General features: G+C 41.0%; 3 protein-coding genes across 6 annotated transcripts; 1 reads left to right on the top strand and 2 right to left on the bottom strand.

Moving 5' to 3' along the window:
* Positions 1–960: 960 nt before the first annotated feature.
* nkain1 (sodium/potassium transporting ATPase interacting 1) lies at positions 961–8,023 on the bottom strand. 2 transcript variants are annotated; one of them, XM_020606940.1, is made up of 8 exons: positions 7,971–8,023; positions 7,325–7,663; positions 6,419–6,556; positions 6,242–6,322; positions 5,242–5,439; positions 5,085–5,145; positions 3,583–3,664; positions 961–3,243 (listed from the first exon to the last, which is right to left on the bottom strand). In XM_020606940.1, the coding sequence occupies exons 2-8, from the start codon at positions 7,376–7,378 to the stop codon at positions 3,234–3,236; spliced, it is 624 nt and encodes a 207-aa protein (XP_020462596.1). In that variant the 5' UTR covers positions 7,379–7,663; positions 7,971–8,023; the 3' UTR covers positions 961–3,233. The 2 variants fall into 2 exon arrangements, with proteins under 2 accessions (XP_020462596.1, XP_020462595.1); XM_020606939.1 differs by having other exon boundaries at positions 7,863–8,017.
* A 1,173-nt stretch (positions 8,024–9,196) lies between these two features.
* snrnp40 (small nuclear ribonucleoprotein 40 (U5)) lies at positions 9,197–15,641 on the bottom strand. Its single transcript, XM_020606934.1, is given in 11 exon segments — positions 9,197–9,535; positions 9,768–9,871; positions 11,322–11,383; positions 12,545–12,627; positions 12,721–12,841; positions 13,732–13,854; positions 14,086–14,251; positions 14,593–14,686; positions 14,807–14,936; positions 15,421–15,473; positions 15,476–15,641. Coding segments are annotated over 11 exon segments (1,035 nt in total). The 5' UTR covers positions 15,525–15,641; the 3' UTR covers positions 9,197–9,485.
* A 65-nt stretch (positions 15,642–15,706) lies between these two features.
* On the top strand, positions 15,707–20,916 carry zcchc17 (zinc finger, CCHC domain containing 17). Of its 3 annotated transcripts, none has more exons than XM_020606936.1 (7): positions 15,707–15,776; positions 16,773–16,977; positions 18,189–18,289; positions 18,369–18,460; positions 18,550–18,650; positions 18,773–18,909; positions 19,278–20,916. In XM_020606936.1, the coding sequence occupies exons 2-7, from the start codon at positions 16,839–16,841 to the stop codon at positions 19,431–19,433; spliced, it is 726 nt and encodes a 241-aa protein (XP_020462592.1). In that variant the 5' UTR covers positions 15,707–15,776; positions 16,773–16,838; the 3' UTR covers positions 19,434–20,916. The 3 variants fall into 3 exon arrangements, with proteins under 3 accessions (XP_020462592.1, XP_020462591.1, XP_020462593.1); XM_020606935.1 differs by having other exon boundaries at positions 15,729–15,823; XM_020606937.1 differs by lacking the exon at positions 15,707–15,776 and adding an exon at positions 16,032–16,065.
* Positions 20,917–22,343: the final 1,427 nt, after the last annotated feature.

Here is a 22,343-nt window from a genome sequence, read left to right as displayed (position 1 = left end):
ACCCTTTGTTATGTAGTCTATTTGTATTGTGTAGTGCATTTATTATGGATTTGTTGCGACCTCATTCATATATTTATCAATGGAGGAAAAAAAATTCTTTAGCGGACATTCGCGGCTTGTATAAGGAGAAAAAGGTGTGTGACTAAAATAAACTACAAAAATAACAAATCATACACAGTTTAGTAAGCCGCAGTACAAAATCACACAAATGTACTGAAATTTTAATACATGATATTAGTAGTACACGCAGTCACAAAGAAATTCTGTAAATAGTGTCATTAGCTCCGATTATATGGGTTATTTATATTATTTAGTCGGGTGTGGGCTGTACTCAATGGTAAAGAGGCTCTTAGGCAACGTGCTGCGCCACACGGTCAGCGGCGGGTGTGTTGCTGCTGGACGCCTCGTTGCACCTCTGGAGCGTAAGGGTACGGCGTGAAAACGGGTGTGAAAACGGGAGAAGTGGAAATGTGGCAGTGGCGACCCAGAGGCTGCAGGTGTGGATGACGTAATGCATATACAGCAGATTATAGCTACCCTATGGTAATCATATGGAAGTGTTCAGGATAGGCTGCTAAACGTAGGCCTACTTGTGCGGTGTCCAGTCATGGGGAATAAAATAGCCTGAAGAGTAGGCCTATAAAGTAGCTAATAGTCATAGGCTGTATTATTTTTAAACGTAGGCCCATGGACAGGTTATGAGACTATGGGTCCCTGGGTACAGACCTGTAGAAGGCACCCTTTAACTTTAATTATTACTGTGTCAAACCATTGGTAAACTATTAATATACTACAGCATTTTCTACATGTTAAGGTAACTACTTTTAATTATAAACAATAATCAAACAATGTCACTTAACGAATACCACAGTTCCTGTTACTCAGGATGAGCTTTTTTAAATAAAATCTTGACATTATTTTGATGTCTTAATCTTAATAAGAATAAAATTAACAAAATTTCAAAGGTCACAGTGAGCACACCTTTCAGCACTGCAGGCATTAAACAAGTCCCTTGATGAGTATCAGTGCTGTATTTTTCAATGTTGGGTTGACTTTGTGTAAAATTCATCACATTATTTTGATAAATTCTCATTGTGCAATATCAGCTCACCAGAGTGCATTACTTCTATGATCTTCTAAACTAATCAGGAGAAAATGTAATTCTATGCCTCATAATCCCAATATTAATGAAATGTAGTCAAAGCAGTTTATTTAACCTTTAGTCACTCAGTGAGAAATGGCAACAGAAGTCATATTTAATGTAGAAAGTGTATTTTTTATTATTTCAAGCTTCACCTTATGCCCAATAAGGTCTTCACCTCATACTTGCCTCCCTCCTTCCCTCTTCCTGTCTCTAGCTACACCTGCAAAAACTACTTGGAGCATGTCACTGTGCAAGTTCATGATGCATTTTCATCTAATGGCCACCATAGTCCAGTGGAGATCAGTGAATGAATTGTGGTGGTGTATGTAGCTTGTGAGAAAGATGATGGGGAGAGTTAGCTGCAGCTGGGTTCAAAATGATGCAACATGAGAATATCCAAAAAGACAGAATAAGAGAAACAGGTATGAAGAAAAACACTGATGTGTGCCCCTCTACCCCAGTCCCACCCACCCCTAATGCAACCCCTCTTTTCTAAATTGAAAAAAAAACAAAAAAAAACAATCATTGGCTGGTTATTTACATGCACAGTATCTCCCCCCACCCCCCAACCCACAGACACTAACACCTGATCCCAAAGCCATCTGCACCCCCATCAACAGCATCACATGTAGGAGGCTGATTTTATTTTCCTGAAAATTAAATATCCAGGCACTAGACTTGATTTTTGAAGTATGCCACAACTGTGAAGGATAAGTCTGGCAATATTCTTTATTTTTCTTATTGTCAAAGAATCCTGTTACCAAAGACCAAAATCAGAAAAGAACGGGCCCTACTAACATGTCTGTCTAGTCAAAGCCAAACACATGAGTGAGACACTGGTGTGACTTGCTCCTTCACTACGATGAGATTGGACACTATAAAGACACCATCCTACTGCTGTAAATACTCACAGAGCGCCACATCCACAGCTGAAAATAATCCAAACAAATACACTATTTATTGCTGTTTGAGTGGCACTGCTGCAAACAAAGCACTATCGCCTGACAGCAAGAAGGTTTCTGAGTCAGACCCTACTGGCTTCCTGGGGCCTTTCTGTACGGAGTTCTCCCTGTGGCTCGGTGTGCTCCAGCTTCTCCACACAGTCTGAAGACAGGCAGGTTAACTGGTGACTCTAAATTACCCATAGGTGTGAATGTGAGTCTGTCTCTATGCGTCTGCCCTGCGATAGACCAATGTCCAATCCAATTGGTTCCAGCTGCCTTTGCAACCATCTACAGGACAGGCCGTACAGCTAACGGATGATGTGACTGATTTTTAAGGATTTACTGTATGTCTCCAGGAACAAATGGGTTTGGAGCTTTTTTTAACCAATAATTTAATATATACAATATTGCTGGCCTGATCTGTTAAGAAATTCACCCTTTCTGCTCCACCAGTTCTGCTTTATTACCTCACCAGACATGGGCAGTGGTGTAAAAAGCTTGACGGTCTACGGTGATTTTAATGACACAGGAGGAAGGAAAGATGGCTTTGGGATCAGGACTCATAAAACTGCTCTAGTTTGACATCACCACATTCTAAAACAACAACAGGTACGAGCCGTGCCTCTTTTTGTTATGTGACCCCACCCCTACCCCCACCTCCACTCACACAACCACCCAAAACAAAAAAATTCACAGGGGCACCGAGCGGTGAGAGTCCAGGGTGCAACCACAGAGCACCAGCTAGTCCTTTGGAGTTACACAATCACACATTGCAAACACACACCTATGGGAGTATTGAGAGCTGGTAGTTTAGTGAAGTGTGTCCTCTGTGATTTGACAGAGGTGTCCCCAGCTCTTGTTCTCCGTATCTCTGCTCCCCACCCCTGGTCCCTCCTCCTTCATCTCGTCATGCCACCTGGCATGTTGGTTCTTCCCTGAGCTCTGTACATTCTAATCAGGGCCATGTTCCTCATTCACAGACACAGGCGCGCACGCACACACACACACACACGTCGCTCTCTGAGTGGGGTTAAGTCCGTTCCTCAGGTAAACTGTGACACAGAGTGAGTGTAATCAGGGCGACTGCTGAGTTCCATCCACAGTGACACCATCAGAATTTGGCCTGAAGGGGGCGCTACCAAGAGTTAACCAGCCCTGGGATGCAGAAGGGAAGAGATCAAGGAGAGATTCACACACTCAGGCATTATTGTAGCAATATGCTGCATTCTGATATAACTGAATGTGTGGGGCACTCCAGTGGTTTGCGGTATTGGAGAAACTACTTTGAAACAAACTGTAGCTTTCTAAACTATCAATCACTTGACATTGGAAGAAGTTAAAACTACAGCAAAGCTACTCTAGAGAGAAAAGCAGTTTGGTAAACTAAAGTTAATTAGAAAAAGTAGTTTTGAGTGCCCCTTAAAAGACAAACGTTCAACAATAAGATCAAAAAGAAGGAGAAGATACTTAGAGAAAGATAAATCTGTAACTCACGTGTAAAGAGGCTGCAGTTGCAGATGAGAGGACTTCTGAGGAGGCTGGTAGCCATAGGAGTCAAAGCCACCGATGAAATCAACTTCAGAAGGGGAGAGAAAGGAAGAGAAGACATCATTATACTTTTTTAAAATTTAAATCACGTGTTGTATTTCAAGATGAGATTGATTTTTGACATGAAACTCTACTGAGGCATCAGATGATTCTGTATCATAATGTTGTCAGTATACCTTTATAACACTGTGACATCAGACTCGACATGTGCACCGGATACATCATCTTTCTTGCTGCCTCTATGTCACTAACACACTGTTCCAGTCTTTCTCGAATGATTCAGAGAAATAAACTTATGTGGGACTAACTAAAAAAAAAAAAAGCACATAGTCCCCGACTACATCAGTGGAGATACAGACCAGAAGTTAGGGATCTGTGGACAAACATAGTCATTTTTTCCCTCAAGAGATCTGATTATTACAAGATTAATCCCGTGAAGTTGTGTTGTTGCAAGTTGTTCTTTTTTAAACTAAGACATGAACAAGAGAGAAAATCACCTTGACATTCATCTACAACATATTACACACGTAACCAAATAAAGTGGTGCCTTTATCAACTAGAGCTAGACAGGTAATTCACATTAGGGTAGGGTAAATTACTGCATACAAAGTATACAAGAAAGCTGAGTAGATCCCTGGTCCACAACGCCAGAATGTTAAGTAATTACAAACCCTGTCCATTTAATACAATTTTCTTTGTTTTCAGCCAAAGCCCAAGAACTGTGCCAGTTTATTAGAAAGACAGAAATGTCTGACTAATTAAACTATAACCAAAGGTCCATACTGAAAGAACCAAGTGTGACAAAGTCAGTACAAAGATATACTTACTTTTGCTGTAGTTTAGGGCCAGTATTTTCAATTGTCTATCTAACCTGTTTTTAATTATATATATAACCAAATTTGTGTTTATATAATGCATTTAGGTAAAAAAACAAAAACAAATAAAAAGTAATGATTCTGTATGTTATTGTTATTTTGTCATTACCACTATGTTATGACATGCATTTAATCATGATACAGAATGCTGTTACGACAACGCAGGCACAGTATGTCCTTCCTTTTCCAGAAAATCAAACTTATGATGTCATACTGTAAATCCAGGGCCTGTGAGTGAGAGTAAAACACTCACAAAAGGCACATGAGGCGAAGACCCATTCAGACTCACAGATAACACACAAAGCAACAGACAAGCACTAGCCAGCAGGCAGCGTGTCACTCTGACTGTGTAAAGACTCTGGCAGGCATCTCTAATACTCCCCACAGATGGAGTGCTACGATCACCCAGAGTGAATCCTCTGCAGTGATATCGCTCAGCATGACTCAGACAGGAGAAAACAATGAGCTAACCGCACTCACGATATGAATCTCTAACACAAACGCCCTCTCCACAGTATGACAGGTAAACCTCATCAGCTGAACAAGGTGGTAGGAATGGATAAATGCACTCACAGCTGTCTTCATCGTCCTGGAAGACTTTGCTCACGTAGCAGGCATACACAAAGCCGAAGAGCTGTTAAAGAGAGGGCCAGAAAGAAGATGACTCTTTCTGTGCAGGCCGAGTCACTGCTGACATATGTGTGTCAGGGTGTGTGTGATAGATACGTACAGCCAGTAGGATCTGAATGGCTGAACTCAACACCTCAATGTACTGGTAGTCAAGGAGACACCCAGAGACAGTGATGACATGGTGGTCATCAGGGGCCAATCGAGAGTCTGGCACTGGCGTTACCAGGCAACCAGGACCGTGCTCCATCCACCACGAACGGTGGAGGGATGTGTTGAACGTCATGAGAAAGTCCCTGTCCTGAAGACACACACATATTTTCATAAGAACAACTATTTATTACTCATTTACCCATTTTATACCCATTTAGCATAGTATGAAACAAAACAACAATAACAAACAGAGAAAATAGGCATTTGAGAAGCTGCAAACAGAATGTTTGACATTATTGCATGATATATGACTTCTAGAGGTTTAGAACAACAGGAAATTATCATGCTTAGGGTAAACTGGTAATAGGATGTAGATACAATGCAGAGTGTGATGAGTTGCAAATTAAGTTCTTTTCATTATCAGTTCATCTAGCATTTGTTTTTGCAATTGATTATTTGGTATAAAAATGTCAGAGAAAAGAGAAAAATGCCCATCACAGTATCTGAGAGTCCTAGATCATGTCTTGAAATGTATTGTTTTGTCCAACCAACAGTCCCAAAACCAAAAACATTAAGTTAGTTATTATAGAAAAAAGCAAATATTATAATTTGGAGCCAGAAAGAAGGTTGTACCCAGTAGTTTTTAGTGGCATTTTTGCTTAAGAATGATAACGATTAATCAGTTATGAAGATATGTGCCAACTTTTTTGTGGTTGTTGTTTGACTAATCAATTAATTGTCTCTGCATTGACATAGCTTTTGTAAGACCTCACTAGCCAAAAAGGTTGGGAGCCACTGAATTAAACAGTTATCAAAATCGTTGGCTCTTCATTTTCTGTCCTAAGTGACTAAACATTCCAGCACTAAAGAGTGTGCTAATTACTGTGACTATCCAAGCTGTAAAGGCATTACACATTACACACAACCACAAGTACAAACACAGAACATACCTGAGACAGGTTTCCAGCTTCCAAGTAGAAACAGATGATGAAGGAGTTCCAGCCCACCCAAAGGATCAGCCATACTGCATACTGCCAGAGACAGAGACCAGTTTCTGGATGAGAGGGACTACACACAGAGGGTCTCATGCTTCATCGGTTCAGAGAAGAGGTGAGGGATATACTCACAAAGATGAGGTATCTGAAGCGAAACTGCACAGTACCGAACATGCCCAGGATGACAGCCATAATGTGCAGGAAGTTGGCCAGGATGGGAGCCCACTGGTAGCCCAGAAAGTCAAACACCTGCCTCTGGAGGGCTGCCACCTAGGGGGCATTGTGGTGGTGGTGGTGGGGTCACATAACCATGAACATATGCAAATGCATTGCCCATACAAACATACACACAGACAGTGACAGGGACACAACATACACGCAGGTCTGCCGCAGTTGTTTCCATGGTAACTACATAGCACACCAGCTAGCCCAGTGACTGTAAAAAGAGGAGCACCCCGAAGAAGCTCCCCCAAACTAATGAGAATCTGTGGGCCACAGCTCCACAGCAACTCATCAGCCCTGCAAACAATAAGCAGCCCTCACACTGCTGCCGTCCATCCCTGCATGAATACATGACACTGGCTCACATTACACACTTATTACATCTTAGAGGAACAGTCTGGAGCTATTTCTGGCCACATCTAACTTTAACTCCAGAATGGAGACCAGATGGTGAACAGGGCCTCCTCATCCCTCTTGTGCTTCACGTGGTTTTGCCAGAATGGGGCTATGGCCCCTCTCTCTACAGACACAGACCTCCCTGACACCTAAGAGCCCCCCTGCTCCCTCTGCTTCAAAGACACACAGACCCTCGCCTGTAATGTGGCATGGCACCCCAGCAGCTGCAGCTCAAAGCCTTTCTAGCGTGATTGTACAGAGAAAGGCGGCTGGAAAAATGTCTGATTACACTGTGCGGGATTGTAGCACGCTGCTCTAATTATATGTTCATGGTGAGTAGAGAGGCAACTTTAGCTGTGCGCGCGCGCGCGCACACACACACACACACACACACACACACACACACATATATACACTCACCAGCTGCAGTGAACATATCACCAGCAGCGTGCATCTGCCGTCGCACTTCCCCATCTTGGAGGGCTCAGGACGCGGCTTGGAGCCGCGGAGGCTCCGGGGGAAGGACGGCTCCCCGGTCAGATCCAGACTGCCTGGCCGTGTCAGCTCACACCATTCCCGTTTAAATAGATCTGTCCAGGCCTGCCGCTGATGTGGTGTTTCCAATCACAGTGAGTGACCCATCTTGACCGCTGGTTTTGTCGGTAAATACCAATCGTGGGTGGTTTTCAGGGAGGGTCCACTTCACACCGGCCTGCTGCGGTCCGACCACCACCGACAACCTAATCACCTCGGCCACACCTTCGGGAGAGGGGACACACAAAGGCACAAAGAGAGACGGAAGGCTGTCATGATCTGCCCCAAGGTACCCACAGAAAAGAGCATCACATGATGCCGGATCACACGGGGCGGCGGGGAGCAGGGGACCGACCCCGCAGTGTTATTACAGCTAACGTTTGGCTACATTCAGTCGGACACAAAGCAGCCCGCTGTGACTCACGGTTTTCCAGGAGCGGAAGAGTCCTCGCCCCCCACCTCCGTCGTTCCGATCCTAGTCTCCTCAAGCAGTTCGAGGAAAGCAGTCAAGTTAACGGGAAGATCTGCTCACCGGTACCGGATTCTGGGCTCCTTCACTCCGTCTCGCAGTCTTTTGTCAACAATGGGCGGGCGCAGGAGCCGAGGGAGACGAGGAGGGGGCGGGGGCTCTCAGTCACCGCGATCCCCTCGAGGAGGAGTCGCATGGATTCTGCAGCCCTGCGCGCGTGCGCGCGGCCGAGCAGCAGCTCCGCGAGGTGTTGGGAAGGAGCACAAAAGACAGGGGAGCTGGCGGCGGTGGGGTCTGCTACGGCCTCCCACTACCACCGGAGTATGGATCCAGACCAGCCAGCCGTCATTCCACACAATCATCGGCCATGTTTAAGCTCAGCCTCTGACCGGAAGCAGTGCGTTAACGATCGCTGACGAAAGGCCGAGACCGTTTGGGCATTTATCACAAGAGCACGGGACAATCAAGGAAAAACAGGACCATTACATGTTAGTTCACGGTAATCTGTCTGACATGCACTTTCCATATAGGCCAGTAAAAATAAAAACCAGTTCAACTGTTAAAGCACATCCACCTTTAACTGGGCTTTAACTGGGTTAGTAATGTTATGGACCCACTTTGCATTTTAACTAGGTTACACGAAGTAAAAATCTATATTTGGTGCTTGTTATGATTTTTTTTAAATTGTACTCAATTTTTATATTTTCATTTGCATTTTAATTTTACTTTCTAAACGTGTAATACAAATAAAACTTACAATATACAGTGGACAACACTGAAAGATATGAACAAAGGTGTTTAGTCCAAGCTTGTAGTTAATCCACTTTAACTGCAGTTGGACTGAATAAAGTGATTAGTGGCAGTCACATACCAGTAACTCTACTGAACCATACTTTAAGAGGCAACATCAAGATGGAAGAAAAAAGAAAATTAAGCATATTTATTATTTTTCAGAAATAAAAGTATTTTTGAGTACCTACATGAGAGTTTAAGAAGTAATACTACTTATTATAATTCTTATGATACCTCTTAACAATGGCCCATTCTTTCAGTGTTAAACTGTCATTTGAGTTTAACTCTGACAATATGACAGATCTGTAAAATAACATTAACTTCCTGTAACAACTACATCAGGTGAGTAAAAGCAGAAACAGATGGGTGGTATGAAATGGATTGTTTATCTGTGCACAAACAACCTGCCTGTTTTTCACTTTGGAGGAAAAAACCTGCAGCTGGTTATGACTACTATAAGTATAAATATAAATATAAAAGAGTCATATTAACAGAAGAACCCAATAAAATCTTTTTACAGATTACTGGAGTTTATTAAAAAAAAAAAGAGATCAGAATAAAAAACAAGTTGTGGTGGATCTTGTTGTTACTGGGTATAATAAACTTCCAACATATGTCCTGAGGTTGTTCTGAGATGAGCTGAAGCACATCGAATTACAGAGACTCCTAGTACTCTGCCGAACACCACCCATTCACCTCCGAGGCAGGACACACATTCACTCACTCACACACACACACACACACACACACACACACGCGCAATTTCCACGTGGACATATGCACGCCCTACTGAATTTCTCCCATGTAGAGCCGTTTATCACTGGAGCCGGACAGCACTGTGTAGAGGGACAAAGAGAAAAGGTGATTCAAATAACCAGCTACAAATGAACTATATGACTTTATATGAATTCAAATGAAACGTCCACCTCTCGTCTCAACTTATCTGAGCTGTTCTGTGTGTTCAACAACAAAAAAAAGACCGAAACCTCTGTCCCTTCAGTCTTCAAATATCTCTATGCCCTTCTTTAAACATGTATTATAGTGTAATCTGAGAGCTGCTCCACTCACCTATGGGCTCCTCTGGGTGGAAGACCACTTCATTGACAGAGCCAGCGTGGCCCGGCAGCTTGTACAGAATTCTGCGTGATGTGGTGTCCCAAATATACACAAATCTACAAACACAGACAAAAGTCAATAAAGATAGTGACTCCTAGTGTGAGATAAGGTGAAACATGGTGATTATTTTATTTTTGTTCTAACTTATGCTGCCGTTTATGATTTAAGACAGAAAATGTGAGAGCTAAAGTGATCTTCCCTTTCAGGATTGAGAGAACCTCCTTCAAAATCTCCCTAGTGGCATTTATGTTTGTACATATGAACAGCATTTCCCATAAGCCTCAGTCAGTTGTGGGTTTTAGGTGCCTGGGTGAGTTGAGGGGCTACAGATATTCCTAACAGCAACCGCTACAACTAAAAGGTTGTAAAATTACATTAGAAAAGAGCGTCTGTGGATATTATGGAGAAAACAGAGTTAAAATGATGAATTGTTTAATAAATGCATGGTCTAAGCAGTACGTTTTCATGTGGAGCTCCAGCCATTTATAAAGTAACACATTAATAGTGATTTGGCCCAGTTTGCTTTTAGTTTAGTTTATTTATTTATGGTTTGCATATTTTAAAAATGTTTAGCTTATTTAACCTCTAAACTGTAGACCTGCTGCACTTAAAGTATACTGTTTATAGCTTATCTTTACACTTATGGTGCCTTGTGTATTTTAAAGCATAATTATGTATATGGTGTGTTTATTATTGTTATGTACATACAGGTGACAAATTAAAAGGAAAAACCAACAGAAAATGTCTTAGGTGACAAATTAAAGGAAAAACCAACAGAAAATGTCTTGGTGAGGTGCTGAGCCACCAAGTGTCACCAGAGCAGCTTCAGTACACCCTGGCACTGACTCTACAAGTCTCTGAACTCCACTGGAGGGATTAACACCATTCTTCCCAAAGATATTTCCTCATTTAGTGTTTTGACGATGGTGGTGGAGACGTTGTCTAACACATCACTCCAAAATCTCCCATGGGTTCAAGTGGGTGGAGCTCTGGTGACTGTGAAGGCCATAGCATATGATTCTCATCATTTTCATACTCAAACCATTCAGTGACCCCTCATGTCCTATGGATGGAGACACTGTCATCCTGGAGGAGACCACTCCTTTATTCAAGTTTTTCCTTTAATTTGTCTGAATGTCCTGCTGCACCATGAGCTCACCCAGTCTAATCTGATTCATTGCATGTCCTTGTGCTGCTGTTATGTTTTGGTGAACAGTTTCACCCTCTGGTGGACAACAAAGGTTTATTCTATTCTATTCTGTCCTAAGACAAATAATGTTTCTCCCTCCAGCAGCAAGTCCTTAAAACACAGATAGTACATCCTTGGAACAAGTTAAAATTTTTCAGAAAGACTGATGTCAGTGTTTAGAGAGAGAGGGCCAGCCTGGAGGTGAAGTCAGGACTACGGCTCTGTAGAGTCACTGGGACAACAAGTTGTTCCTGGACCAGATAATAAACTATACCCTGGCCTCTAGCTAGTGTGTCTGTGTGTACCTTTTCCCTCACCTGTCAGCTGAGCCTGCAGCTACCTTACTGCCATCAGTAGACCAGGAGCACCTCAGCAAATTCTGGAAGACAGAAACACAAGTCAACATGATGCTACTATTTAACATGCAGGATATCATTACCATAAGTAGATGAAAGATCAGCTTTTCTTTATTAGCAAGGACAACAGACAGTGAGACAGGAGAGTACAGCCCCTTTCGGACGCAGAAATTTGCCCGCTATTTCATATGTAGACATCATGTCTGAACATAGCCCAGCATCACACAGCCGGCAAAGTGCTGCTGCCACTTTTACCAGACTGGACTTAGTCCAATAGCCGGTTACTATCTAAACTGTCTGAATTGATGCTGTCAAACTGCCAGTAAGAGTGCACTCAAGATGACAGTGCTACACAAAGCATACGTTTTCATTGCTTCGCTGCTTTGTTCTTCCTCTCTTCAGTCATTCTCTAGCTCACTTAAGAGCGTGGGTCTCTCTCTCTCTTTTAGTGGATTTAGAACACAGTAAAATTTGGGCACAAATATAAAAAGAACATAACACTATCTTGCACAAAGTTTATTTTGAACTGGTAGAGAGAAGATATTGTTTTACTGCATTAGCATGGGCTAATGCAAAATGACTGGAAATCGGTCTAACATGGAAATCAAAGCACTACTTTTCATCTATGCTGGGGAAGAAATTACTAATCAGATAAATGGAAATAGCGTCGCAGTGTGACGGTGTCATGTGATGCTGGATATCGAGTGAATGCTGTGGCTGTACCCAGCTCAGTCATCCACTGTTTGAACAAACCTTTGTCAGAATTTCACACACAGCAGCTCCAAGTCTGAACACCAAAAAAAGCAACTGCTACATGTAGCCTGCAATTCACAGCTACTGTGTCTGAAAGCACCCATTAGAGCAAGAAACAAAGTCATGCAATCGTGATCAACAACAGATGCAGACACCGCCAGCAGGGCTTCTACTCTTAGACATTTGTGTACAGTTATAAACTGTATCATTTCACAGGATGATTATTATGTGTCGTGTTGATTCATGTCACATACGTATGTACCCAAATACACACCACACAAAGGAATCCCTTTGTAGGAAAAACTGAATATCTGGTCTCTGTCGTGGAGAAAAAAATGTGCTGGATGGCAAAAAACTGAATGTACTGTAGTATCAGTCCCTTGGTGCAAGTGAACTCCATCTGCCCTAGGCCACAGTTATTTATGCGTTACCTTTTCAAAGTTGTGAACATTGCCCTGGAAAATCTTCACACATCTCTCCTTTGGTGCGAATGGTCGAACATCCCAAATACGCACTACACAGAAACACAGGTATAAATCAAAGAAAGGATCCAGCCATAAAGAATTCACTGTAATGAGCTGATAAAAATCCATTTCTTACACCTTACCTGTGTTATCCATGGAGTTTGAGAGAAGGTATGATCCCTCGGAGCTGAGGCTGAGTCCAGTTACTGAGTCACCATGGCCGTGCATATTATAGATCAGCTTATTCTGCCTCAGGTCCCACACCTGCCCAGCACAGACACCAGCTTTTAATAGTGTTTTTACAAAAGAATATATAAAGAGTGCAAAGAATAGGCCTTTTAATAGTGTTTTTACAAAAGAATAGGTCTGAACGAATATGTCACTGGAAGATACACAGTAATGAAAAATAAGAATAATAATTGTGGTTAAAGTCAAGGGGAAAAAAATACTGATGTTCTTATGTTACATGAACACACCATGAAAAGTCAACTGCAAAATCACAAGGAAACCTGGAGCAGGATCTGTGACCCGGAGTAGGTAACGGAATGAAGCATTACGCACCAGCGTGATTATTGCACATTATATAAGATGCAAGCAATGAAGTCACCATTTTATAGGGTTAGCAGCATCTGAACAGAGACAGTTTCACAGCATACTGACAAGGAGCTACATTATTCACTCAAATGAAAACGGCATTGTGTTTCATCAGCTACAGATCCCCTTTCCACTGACAGTCGTAATGTTAAGGTACTGATATGCCCATAAAGCGATAAGATATAATGCCAACTAGTCATAATGAATGCACTCAAAACATACATGTTATGTTAATGCTAGGAGCACATGAGTGATTTCATTTTACTCACTTTGATATACGTATATGCATATATATTCATAGAAGGGTAAATGTTTTCTTCAGATGCTCTTAAAAATGTTATTATTGCCAACTTACTATTATGGATATACTTGTGAAACTACTGCACCATTATTTTTGTTATACTATATACACAACTTTTAAAGTGTGTATATGTGTTAAAGTTGACAGCTAATGTAATTATTTAACTAACTAATAAAACATTTTTCAGTCACTTTGAATGCACGTAGTTTTCCAGAATTGTGTAATTTCCTGGTTTACTGTTTATGCAGGAGCCCTGTACCTTGATGTCATTATCGATGCCTCCCGACAAAATCTGATCACTGGTGTCATTGAAGGTCACAGCCAGCACCTGGTAGGTGTTCTGGAAAGTGTGGATCGCTCCCTTCTTACGAATGTCCCACAGCTATCACGGTGATAATCACACACAGAAAGATAAACAAAAGCCTGATCAGACCAACAACTGTAGTATGTGAGATAAATTTATAACATAAAAAAAAAAAACTGTCTATCATTGAGACTTGTGAATGTGTTGGGGTTAATGCTGCCAACAACTGAACCCAATGATCAAGGATAAAATTCCAATTAAACACCTCTGAACTGGTGAAATAATTGAAATGGCAGCTGGAAATCTCACCTTGACTGTCCCATCATCGCTGCCCGTACAGACAAGCTGGGGCCCTCGGCGGGCTGGGTAGCAGGTGTTAACGAAGGAGGTGTGGCCCTTAAGACGTTTGACCCTCTCACCTGTCTCACTGTCCCACACACCTACAGTCTTGTCTGTGCTGGCTGAAAACAGCACACTAAAATACATAATGAAAATGCTCAATAAAAAAAAGTTACTTTTAACCTAACAATCATAAAAAAAGTTGCCAACTCTCTCAGCCAGCTGGAAAATGTAAAATACATATTGCTCTCCACTAGCCATCATGCTACACTGATAATTCTAAAAAACCTATAATTTGACAAGACATCATAATTTTATCAGAAACCTTTATCCAAACTGTCCACTTTCCCTTCTGCTTGTCCACTCACAACTTCAAGATTATGCTATTCACTACATTAATACAGCTAATCATTTTGACTGAAATGTGCTCCAGCAGAATATACCAGTGACGTTTGCCTCATCCATAACCGTCCATACCTGCCATCTGTATTGTAGTGCAGCTCCATCACGGCCCCACTATGGCCCTTCAGAGTGGCATAATTATCACAGTCTCCATACACATTCCACAGCACTGCAGCAAGGAAACACAGCATACCACAGTGATTCACAGGAACTAGGAGTAAAGTTAAGTTAAAGCATTTGTGAACTATTGGTTTGCCCGCTTGCACTAGTTTGATTACTAAAAACATACAAATGAGCCTGTCAAATCCCGAGGAGGCCAGCGTGGCTCCGTTCGGGTGGAACTTGCAGCAGTAGACCTCGCCCTCATGGCCAGACATCAACATGATGGGCGCCTGCAGGCTGGAGCTTCGTGGGGGGCCCTACGGGATTTCAGACACGTAAATCCTGAATAGAGTTGTCCACCTGATGTTTATCACAGTGAAGTGCATAATAAGTCACAAACAACTTGTTATTTCTTACTTAATGCAGCAATCTTTCTAGGAGAAATTTAACTTGAAACGGACTACTCTGAATTGATGAATATTGTCAAGTCCTAACTAAAAGAAAAAAATCCCAGTAGACAATTGCTATGACAAACATTACAGTGTGAATTTTGGCGTATTTGCCAGTCCTAGCTGTGCACGGCTAAATGTGAATTAAACACGTTTCCTGCCACTTCATTAATGTGATGTTATTTTCTTTCCCTGTTTGCAGTTAGTAACGTTTATGCACCTACAGTACTATTACATCCAGTTAGCGCACTGAAGAACAAATACGCTGTTAAGATTGACAGTATGTATGCTTTGGTTGCATCTAACAAGTTTCTACGTGTACTTGTGGAATCACCGGGGTTTTCTCTCGTACCATGGCCACGAGTTGTTGAGACTGAGCCGCCGCCACAAGCTCCGTCCGTGGGGGCCGGAAGAACCCCCCCCTCTGCCCGCCACTCTCTTCTTGGGTTCAATCATGCCGCCTTAGTTAACAAGAAACAGCTAAAGCGTTTAATTTAATGCTGTAGTTTTTAAAAAATGAATGTAGGTCTTTCCTGAAGGGACATCGAACGCCGTAGCACCAACAAAGAACAGAAAGGAACTACTTCCGTTGGATACGAGGCTTGTCATTGGCCAAGTTTGCTCCGACAGCGGTGATTGGTTATTTGCTTGTTGTCAAAACTATTTTGTACCGGATGTAAAACTGAATCGGCTCTGCTAACACGAAAGGTGATAATTTCTCATATTTTTCCTGAACTGGAGTTACATTATGCAAGGTTTGTCCTTTTATAGATTGAAATATATTACTTAATACACGGTCCACTTATTCGTATCTAGGTAAAATACAGTGCTATAGTGTTCATACTGTTAGCTAACGTTAGCACCATTGCTACTATTCAAGTTAGTCTGTAGGTTTTCTTCTTTCTTGTGTCCAAAAACGTTTGCGCGTTTTACTTTCTGAATCTCATACAGATCATGTCACGGATATTTTTCCTGAACTGGAGTTACATTATGCAAGGTTTGTCCTTTTATAGATTGAAATATATTACTTAATACACGGTCCACTTATTCGTATCTAGGTAAAATACAGTGCTATAGTGTTCATACTGTTAGCTAACGTTAGCACCATTGCTACTATTCAAGTTAGTCTGTAGGTTTTCTTCTTTCTTGTGTCCAAAAACGTTTGCGCGTTTTATTTTCTAAATCTAATACAGATCATGTCACGTAAACCAACAATGTGTTATCCCTATGTAAGAGAACAGCACTCTAGCAGAGAGAATACAGTGGAAAAGTGGAGCGATTAAATGACTTGGTTGTTAAAAGTGTTTTTAACGCAGATTTTCAAAGATTAAATCTAAATACGTTTAAATAATTTTGAACTTGTTCTTCCCCAAAAATCACCATGCGGTCTCAAATGCACATATACAACAAAAATACCTGTGCAGGGGTAAATCATAATAAAAATACTTATGTCTTAACTCTCTCTCTTTTTAACCAGGATGTCATTTTTCTGTTTAACAGTTTATAATATAACAGGTGACTCATATGGCTATAAAGACTTTATAACTAAGAAAGTTGGATAGATGCACATGAATAAAGCCTTCACTGTATCAAATATTGTAGTAATAATTTAATGAAGGTTCTTATAAACTTTATTAAATGTATTCTCTTAAAATATAAACACACTTCTATTTCTATGTCTACAAATAGTCAAATATATTTCAGTATCAGTCTTCTAGATCAACTCAATGATCAACTTAATGAGACCAGCGATCTACCACCACTGAGACGATGTCAGACCGCGATGGCCAAGCACCAGAGCCTGCTGGACTGGATGGTCTGCCTCCTCTGTACAGCATAGCTAAGGGAGAAGTGGTCTCCCTGCAGACCTATGGAGCTTTTGTCAGACTGCCAGGATACAAGAAAGAGGGTGAGTGGAAACTGATGTCCATGCATCTCTGTAGACATTTACTGCAAGCATTTTCAAAGATCACATAACAATCACAATAAAATGATTTTTTTTGTTTTTGCAGTAAAAAGGCACCAGAAAAAAAGTGTCTAAGATACATGATGGCACCAGAGAATTCCTTCTCTTACTGTAAAAAGTTGGATATTATCAGTTTGCTTTTTTTTTTTTTTTGCTTGAGGGCAGTAACTTAGCCAGCATCCTGCAATTTTGGTGGCACGATGTAGCATCTAACAGATGATGTGAAAATGTTACACTGCAAGCCCATGCTTTTAATATGTTGATTTTTTTTATATATTAGCACAGTTCCTATTGAAAGTAATTGTGAACACAGCTTTTTTCCAGTTCCTTGTAAAAGGTATCCAAGATAATGTGGAGGAAAAGAGCAGAAATTGTTTAGGGACGGGCATGGTTGCCAAAAAGGATAAAGTTGATGTATCAAATTTATATTTACACTGGGCTTACATTTTTTATTTTCAACCAAGTGAGTTATTGTGGCACAGCTGTCTCTGACCTCCGTGTTCAACTGGACACCAGTAGCTCATTTCCACCACCAGAGGGCAATGTTTGGTGCTCAAATGTTGAGGAACATTCAATTGCAATAAACTGGATCCCCATCAGCTTCCACAGTGGTTGCTAGTCTTCCTGGGGTCCACTTATTCAAAAAAAATACCTTTAAAATTTACACATCATAGTATTTACAATTAAAATTCCATAACATTAACGATCATAAAATTGTGTCCAAAAATGTTGCAGTCTTTTAGTGTTGATGACATTAATCCATGTGTCTCATCTATAGTATGACTGATACAGGTTTTTTGGGGCCAATACTGATATGTGAGAGTTTAAAAAAAAATCTAATACCAATATATCAACCAATATAAATTTTCTTTATACAACCCATATCATACATTTATCAGTACCGTTTGGCAAAATGGTGACACCGCTCCAAAACATATCTTTGGTATGACTGTACTTCAGTTTCTTGCCATTTATTGTTTGACAAATATGCAGATACTAGTACATCTGCAATGAGCTAATGTCGCTGATATATTGGTCAGGCTCTAATTTCACCACTAGCAATAGAAGGATGTATTTCTGTGTCTAAATCCTTTGAAATAATTGTTTGTGCATTTATTTGTGTGTTGTGTTTTTTTTTCCTCCTCCACACACAGGGCTGGTACATGTGAGTGAGATGTCAGCCTCACGTGTTGAGAATCCCTCAGAAATTGTTGATGTGGGGGAGCAGGTGTGGATTAAAGTCATTGGGAGAGAGGTAACACACACGCACACTAACACACGCAATGTGAGCAAAGTCAAGCGGGTCAACTTCACGTCTGTCCTCTGCCTCTCAGATTCAGGGTGACAAGCTGAAGTTGTCGTTCTCAATGAAAGCTGTCAATCAGGGAACAGGGCGGGACTTGGACCCAAACAATGTCATGGCAGAGTGAGTACTTACAGTTTTATTTTGTCATATGTGTGTCTGTGCATGAATGCATGTACAGATATGTGTTATTATTGTCTGTGTGATTGTAGGCAGGATGGTAGGCGACGTAAGCATTTCAGAGACCATACTGGCGACAGGATCACACTGGAGGCTGTGCTCAACACAACATGTTCAAAGTGTGGCTGCAAGGGTATGACAACAACATATAACTGTCACATCTTAAAGGGGAAAACACTGGCGAGGCAGAATGCATTTGTCTCATACATGTTCTGTATGTTGGAACATATGCTATGAATCTTTTCTTTTTCTCAGGTCACTTTACAAAAGACTGTTTCTCTGCTCCGGGCACGCAGTACGCTCTTTTACCTGAAGAGGACAATGAAGAGCCACAGCAGCAGCCCTTAACAACTGCACAGCAACACTCTGACAAAAAGAAGAAGAAAAAGAAGGTGACTATGACAGCCAATGTTCTGTGTGGTACTTCCTTTTATTCCATCTCTCTTCTGTCTTTCTTTTTGTGTCTCTTGACTGATGAGTCACCTGCTAGTCAACAAGTTTCTATATGACAATTCATGGGTGTCGTTGCTTAAGCAGAGTTACAAGCAGTCTCATGAAATGTGGAAGAATATAGATAGTTTAGTTCTGAGTCAGTGAAAAATGTTTCATTTTGAGGCACTGAAATGACTGTCGGTAATGTGGAAGAATATAGATAGTTTAGTTTCATTTTGAGGCACAGTTTTTTGTGTAGTTCTGTAGCATCGTTATTCAGGTTTGTTTTTACACAAAAATGATTTTTACTTGTGTGTTTATCCTCCAGGAGAAGAAAATGAAAAAGAAGAAGAAAAGGGAGCGAAAGGAGTCAGAGAGCGATGGCAGCAGCAATGATGAATGCAAATATAAGAGGAAGCGCCATGACCACACTCATGACAAAAAGAAGCAACACAAGAAACATAAGTCACACAAACACAGCTGAGACAGCCACACACATATACAGCCACACTGCAGCTATCAGACAAAAGCAAAAAGAGAAGTGGTAAGCAACAGACGGACTGACCGACTTCCAGCTGGAACTCTTAACAATATCCCCACAACAGCTTATTATAGAAACCTTCATGCATTTAAGTTAAAGAAGGTTGTGTTTACTGTCTCTACATATTATTGAAAGCAGAATCAGAAACCTCCTATCAAGCTTAAAAAAAAATCAAAAGGACCCAAAACCCCCGGAAAAAACAAAAATCAGGTGACAAGCCACACATGTCCTATAGTAACCTATCGCTCTCCCACAGAGGAGTTTACACATATGTAACCTGATAGGTTTAAGCGATATGGCAGCAAGTGGCTCTCCCTTTAGAAGTTCATGTATTGTTTACAGCTATCTAGTTTCCAATGCTTTGAGAAATCCAAAAAGCAAACACAAGACAGCAAAGTCAACTCATAGTGGCTTTGACATGAAAATGATTCAAATATTCCAAACACAGGAAGTAGTAAACACAGACAGGAAGTGTAATCAAACATAAGAGAGTGTGACAGGAACCTCATGCTATGGTGATATCCTGAGGTTGTCCACCGCATATTGTGCATCTATGTGTAGATAAATGTGTGTTTGTGTATCTTGTTCCCAGGGGGCTGCTCACAGTACACACACCCCTCTTTGTGCATCTCAACTGCTAACCCCATTAAAGGTGTTTTTCTAAAGTTAAAAAAAAACAAAAAAAACCTCTTGATGTCTTTGTTCCTGGACATTGTCCTCACAGTCAGTCCCTGGGGAACCAAAACACAAGCATAAGAAGCTCTGATCCATCCTAGTGTCATACCAGGTCAGTGCTAGAATGAAATATTTACACAACATAGACGTCAGGCCACCTGAGGTCATGGTGGCACAAAGACAAAGTGCTGCTTGTCAATATACAGTAAAGACAATGTTGGGAAATAACACCTTAACTGGTTTGTGTTGTTTTGACCTAGTTTTCAAGCATCTACATGTAGGATTGTGTAGTGATTTTTATTTTCAGCTTCAGTGAATGAACTGTTAATGTAGAAAAATGTATGGTCAGTCTGAAGACTCCTCTTAATTTTCTTATGTTCTACTAATTATTTGCACCAGATGAACAAGCTGAATTTAATACACCCTGCTAAACATTTAGTATGAATCCAAGTTTGCACAACCAAATTTGCCAGGTTGTTGCATTATTGAAGATACAGTAATTTGAATGTAACATGATTAAAAATGAGCAGTTTGCATATTTGTTCCACTTGTATAACAATGTTTGACGTGACCTTGGGGAGACCTGGAGGTTGATTTTCCTCATACAGGACATCCTTGAAATATGTAGCATGCATGTTTCTAGAAGGGACTATCTAATTTATCTTGTACATCCTTGTACACTGTATCAGATTGTATTGATTTCCAGACAGAAGAATTTCAATTTGGATTAAAAAGGGCTATTCATACTGCTCACCTGTTTCTTGTTTCTTTCTAAACACAATGTGGATATAGTTTTATATAATGGCCATTCCACCGAATGGGTGCCATCTCTGTCCATAGGACATTGTATATCTAAATATGCATAAATGTTAACTAGAAGACATTTTATTATTAAGCAAAGTGTCCTGAACATTGATCATTGCAAATTTAACATATATGAAACAATGAAAACCTTCTAAAACAGATAAAATAGGTTGTGGTACTTGTCCCTGCTCTGTAACACTACACTAAATATAATCTGACTCCATTTCCCATTTATGCTTTAAATAGTTTTTTCCCCATAATAAATTCATACTATTTTAGTTAAATACACATTTTAGTCATGTCCCCAGGTTTTCACTGTCCTGCTACCCGAACACATTCCCCCTTCTGAAAATTCAGAAGTCACATGTTCAACAACAAACTGCATCATCCAGGCATTCTGAAACTAGAGGTTTCTTAGGAAAGATTAGGAGTTCATGAATTTTTTTTTTAATTCTAGCTAAAACGTTGTAGTTTTTGCAGCTGAACCAAAACCAGTGTTTTATAGACAAGAATATTTTCAAGTTGGTTTGTGGTACTGGTAGTTAAAGCAGAGGTCTGAGGGCTTACATAATATTGTCTTCTTTTTGTCTTTGTTATCTTTCTTACGTTTTGTAGAAGACGGAGAAAACGGATACTGTACAGGAGCCAGAAACACCATCCCGTGGCATGCTGCGGGACAAGAAGCAAGACATACAGTACCTGCCACCCTCTCTCTCTCTCTCTCCACCTCTTTCACTGTGAAGAACATAGAAATCCAACACTCAACATGCATGCACAGCTGTGTGTACTCACACACACACTTTCCTGTTACCCAGTGTTCATTCCTGTTACTTCAGCTCAGAGTAATTTGGGCCGACTAGTCCTGGGCCCTTTCACCCATTCACCCTGCCTCTACTTGGCGGTGTATCACTACCATATGACGCCGATTAACTGTTGGAGGGTATGATCCTAATTTAGAAAGTGTATACAGACTGAAGTAAGCATAGAGGATATAACGGTACCCGCCCACATAGCACCAGCTTTAACTAAACTTTCCTCTCACCTAGCCAGTGCAAAAGCATGTACACACACACACACACACACACACACACACAGAGGAGCAGGAACTGCTGAGGAGCTACAGTATAATTACCTGCAACGGTAACTGTGCTGGAAACTGTAGTCACACTCTTTAGATTTACTTGCAGTTATGTACCATTACGTTGCATTACTGCATTCTTTTGTTTTGCTGTTTGCTTTGAGATACAAGTAAGAGTGTTTCAGGCTGGAGGACATCAGGGCCCCTGATAAGTAAACCTTATATGTAGAGTGTAAACTTTCTGCAGACCTACCGACACCGATGAACAGTTAAACGTCTAGGGGATGGGGGGGAAG

This window comes from Monopterus albus, unplaced genomic scaffold, assembly GCF_001952655.1.
Source record: "Monopterus albus unplaced genomic scaffold, M_albus_1.0 scaffold82.1, whole genome shotgun sequence".
NCBI lineage: Eukaryota > Metazoa > Chordata > Actinopteri > Synbranchiformes > Synbranchidae > Monopterus > Monopterus albus.
Note: the sequence above shows the minus strand (reverse complement) of the source record. Positions and strands in the feature narration are given on the sequence as shown.

What these genes read in the sequence shown, in the direction of transcription:
- zcchc17 (XM_020606936.1), top strand. Translation starts at nt 16,839, where the DNA reads ATGTCAGACCGCGATGGCCAAGCACCAGAGCCTGCTGGACTGGATGGT. An exon ending in GCCAGGATACAAGAAAGAGG is followed by an intron (nt 16,978 to 18,188) that starts GTGAGTGGAAAC and finishes CTCCACACACAG; the next exon opens with GGCTGGTACATGTGAGTGAG. An exon ending in CCAAACAATGTCATGGCAGA is followed by an intron (nt 18,461 to 18,549) that starts GTGAGTACTTAC and finishes GTGTGATTGTAG; the next exon opens with GCAGGATGGTAGGCGACGTA.
- nkain1 (XM_020606940.1), bottom strand. Translation starts at nt 7,378, where the DNA reads ATGGGGAAGTGCGACGGCAGATGCACGCTGCTGGTGATATGTTCACTG. An exon ending in TGATATGTTCACTGCAGCTG is followed by an intron (nt 6,557 to 7,324) that starts GTGAGTGTATAT and finishes AATGCCCCCTAG; the next exon opens with GTGGCAGCCCTCCAGAGGCA. An exon ending in CCAGGACGATGAAGACAGCT is followed by an intron (nt 3,665 to 5,084) that starts GTGAGTGCATTT and finishes CCCCTTCTGAAG; the next exon opens with TTGATTTCATCGGTGGCTTT.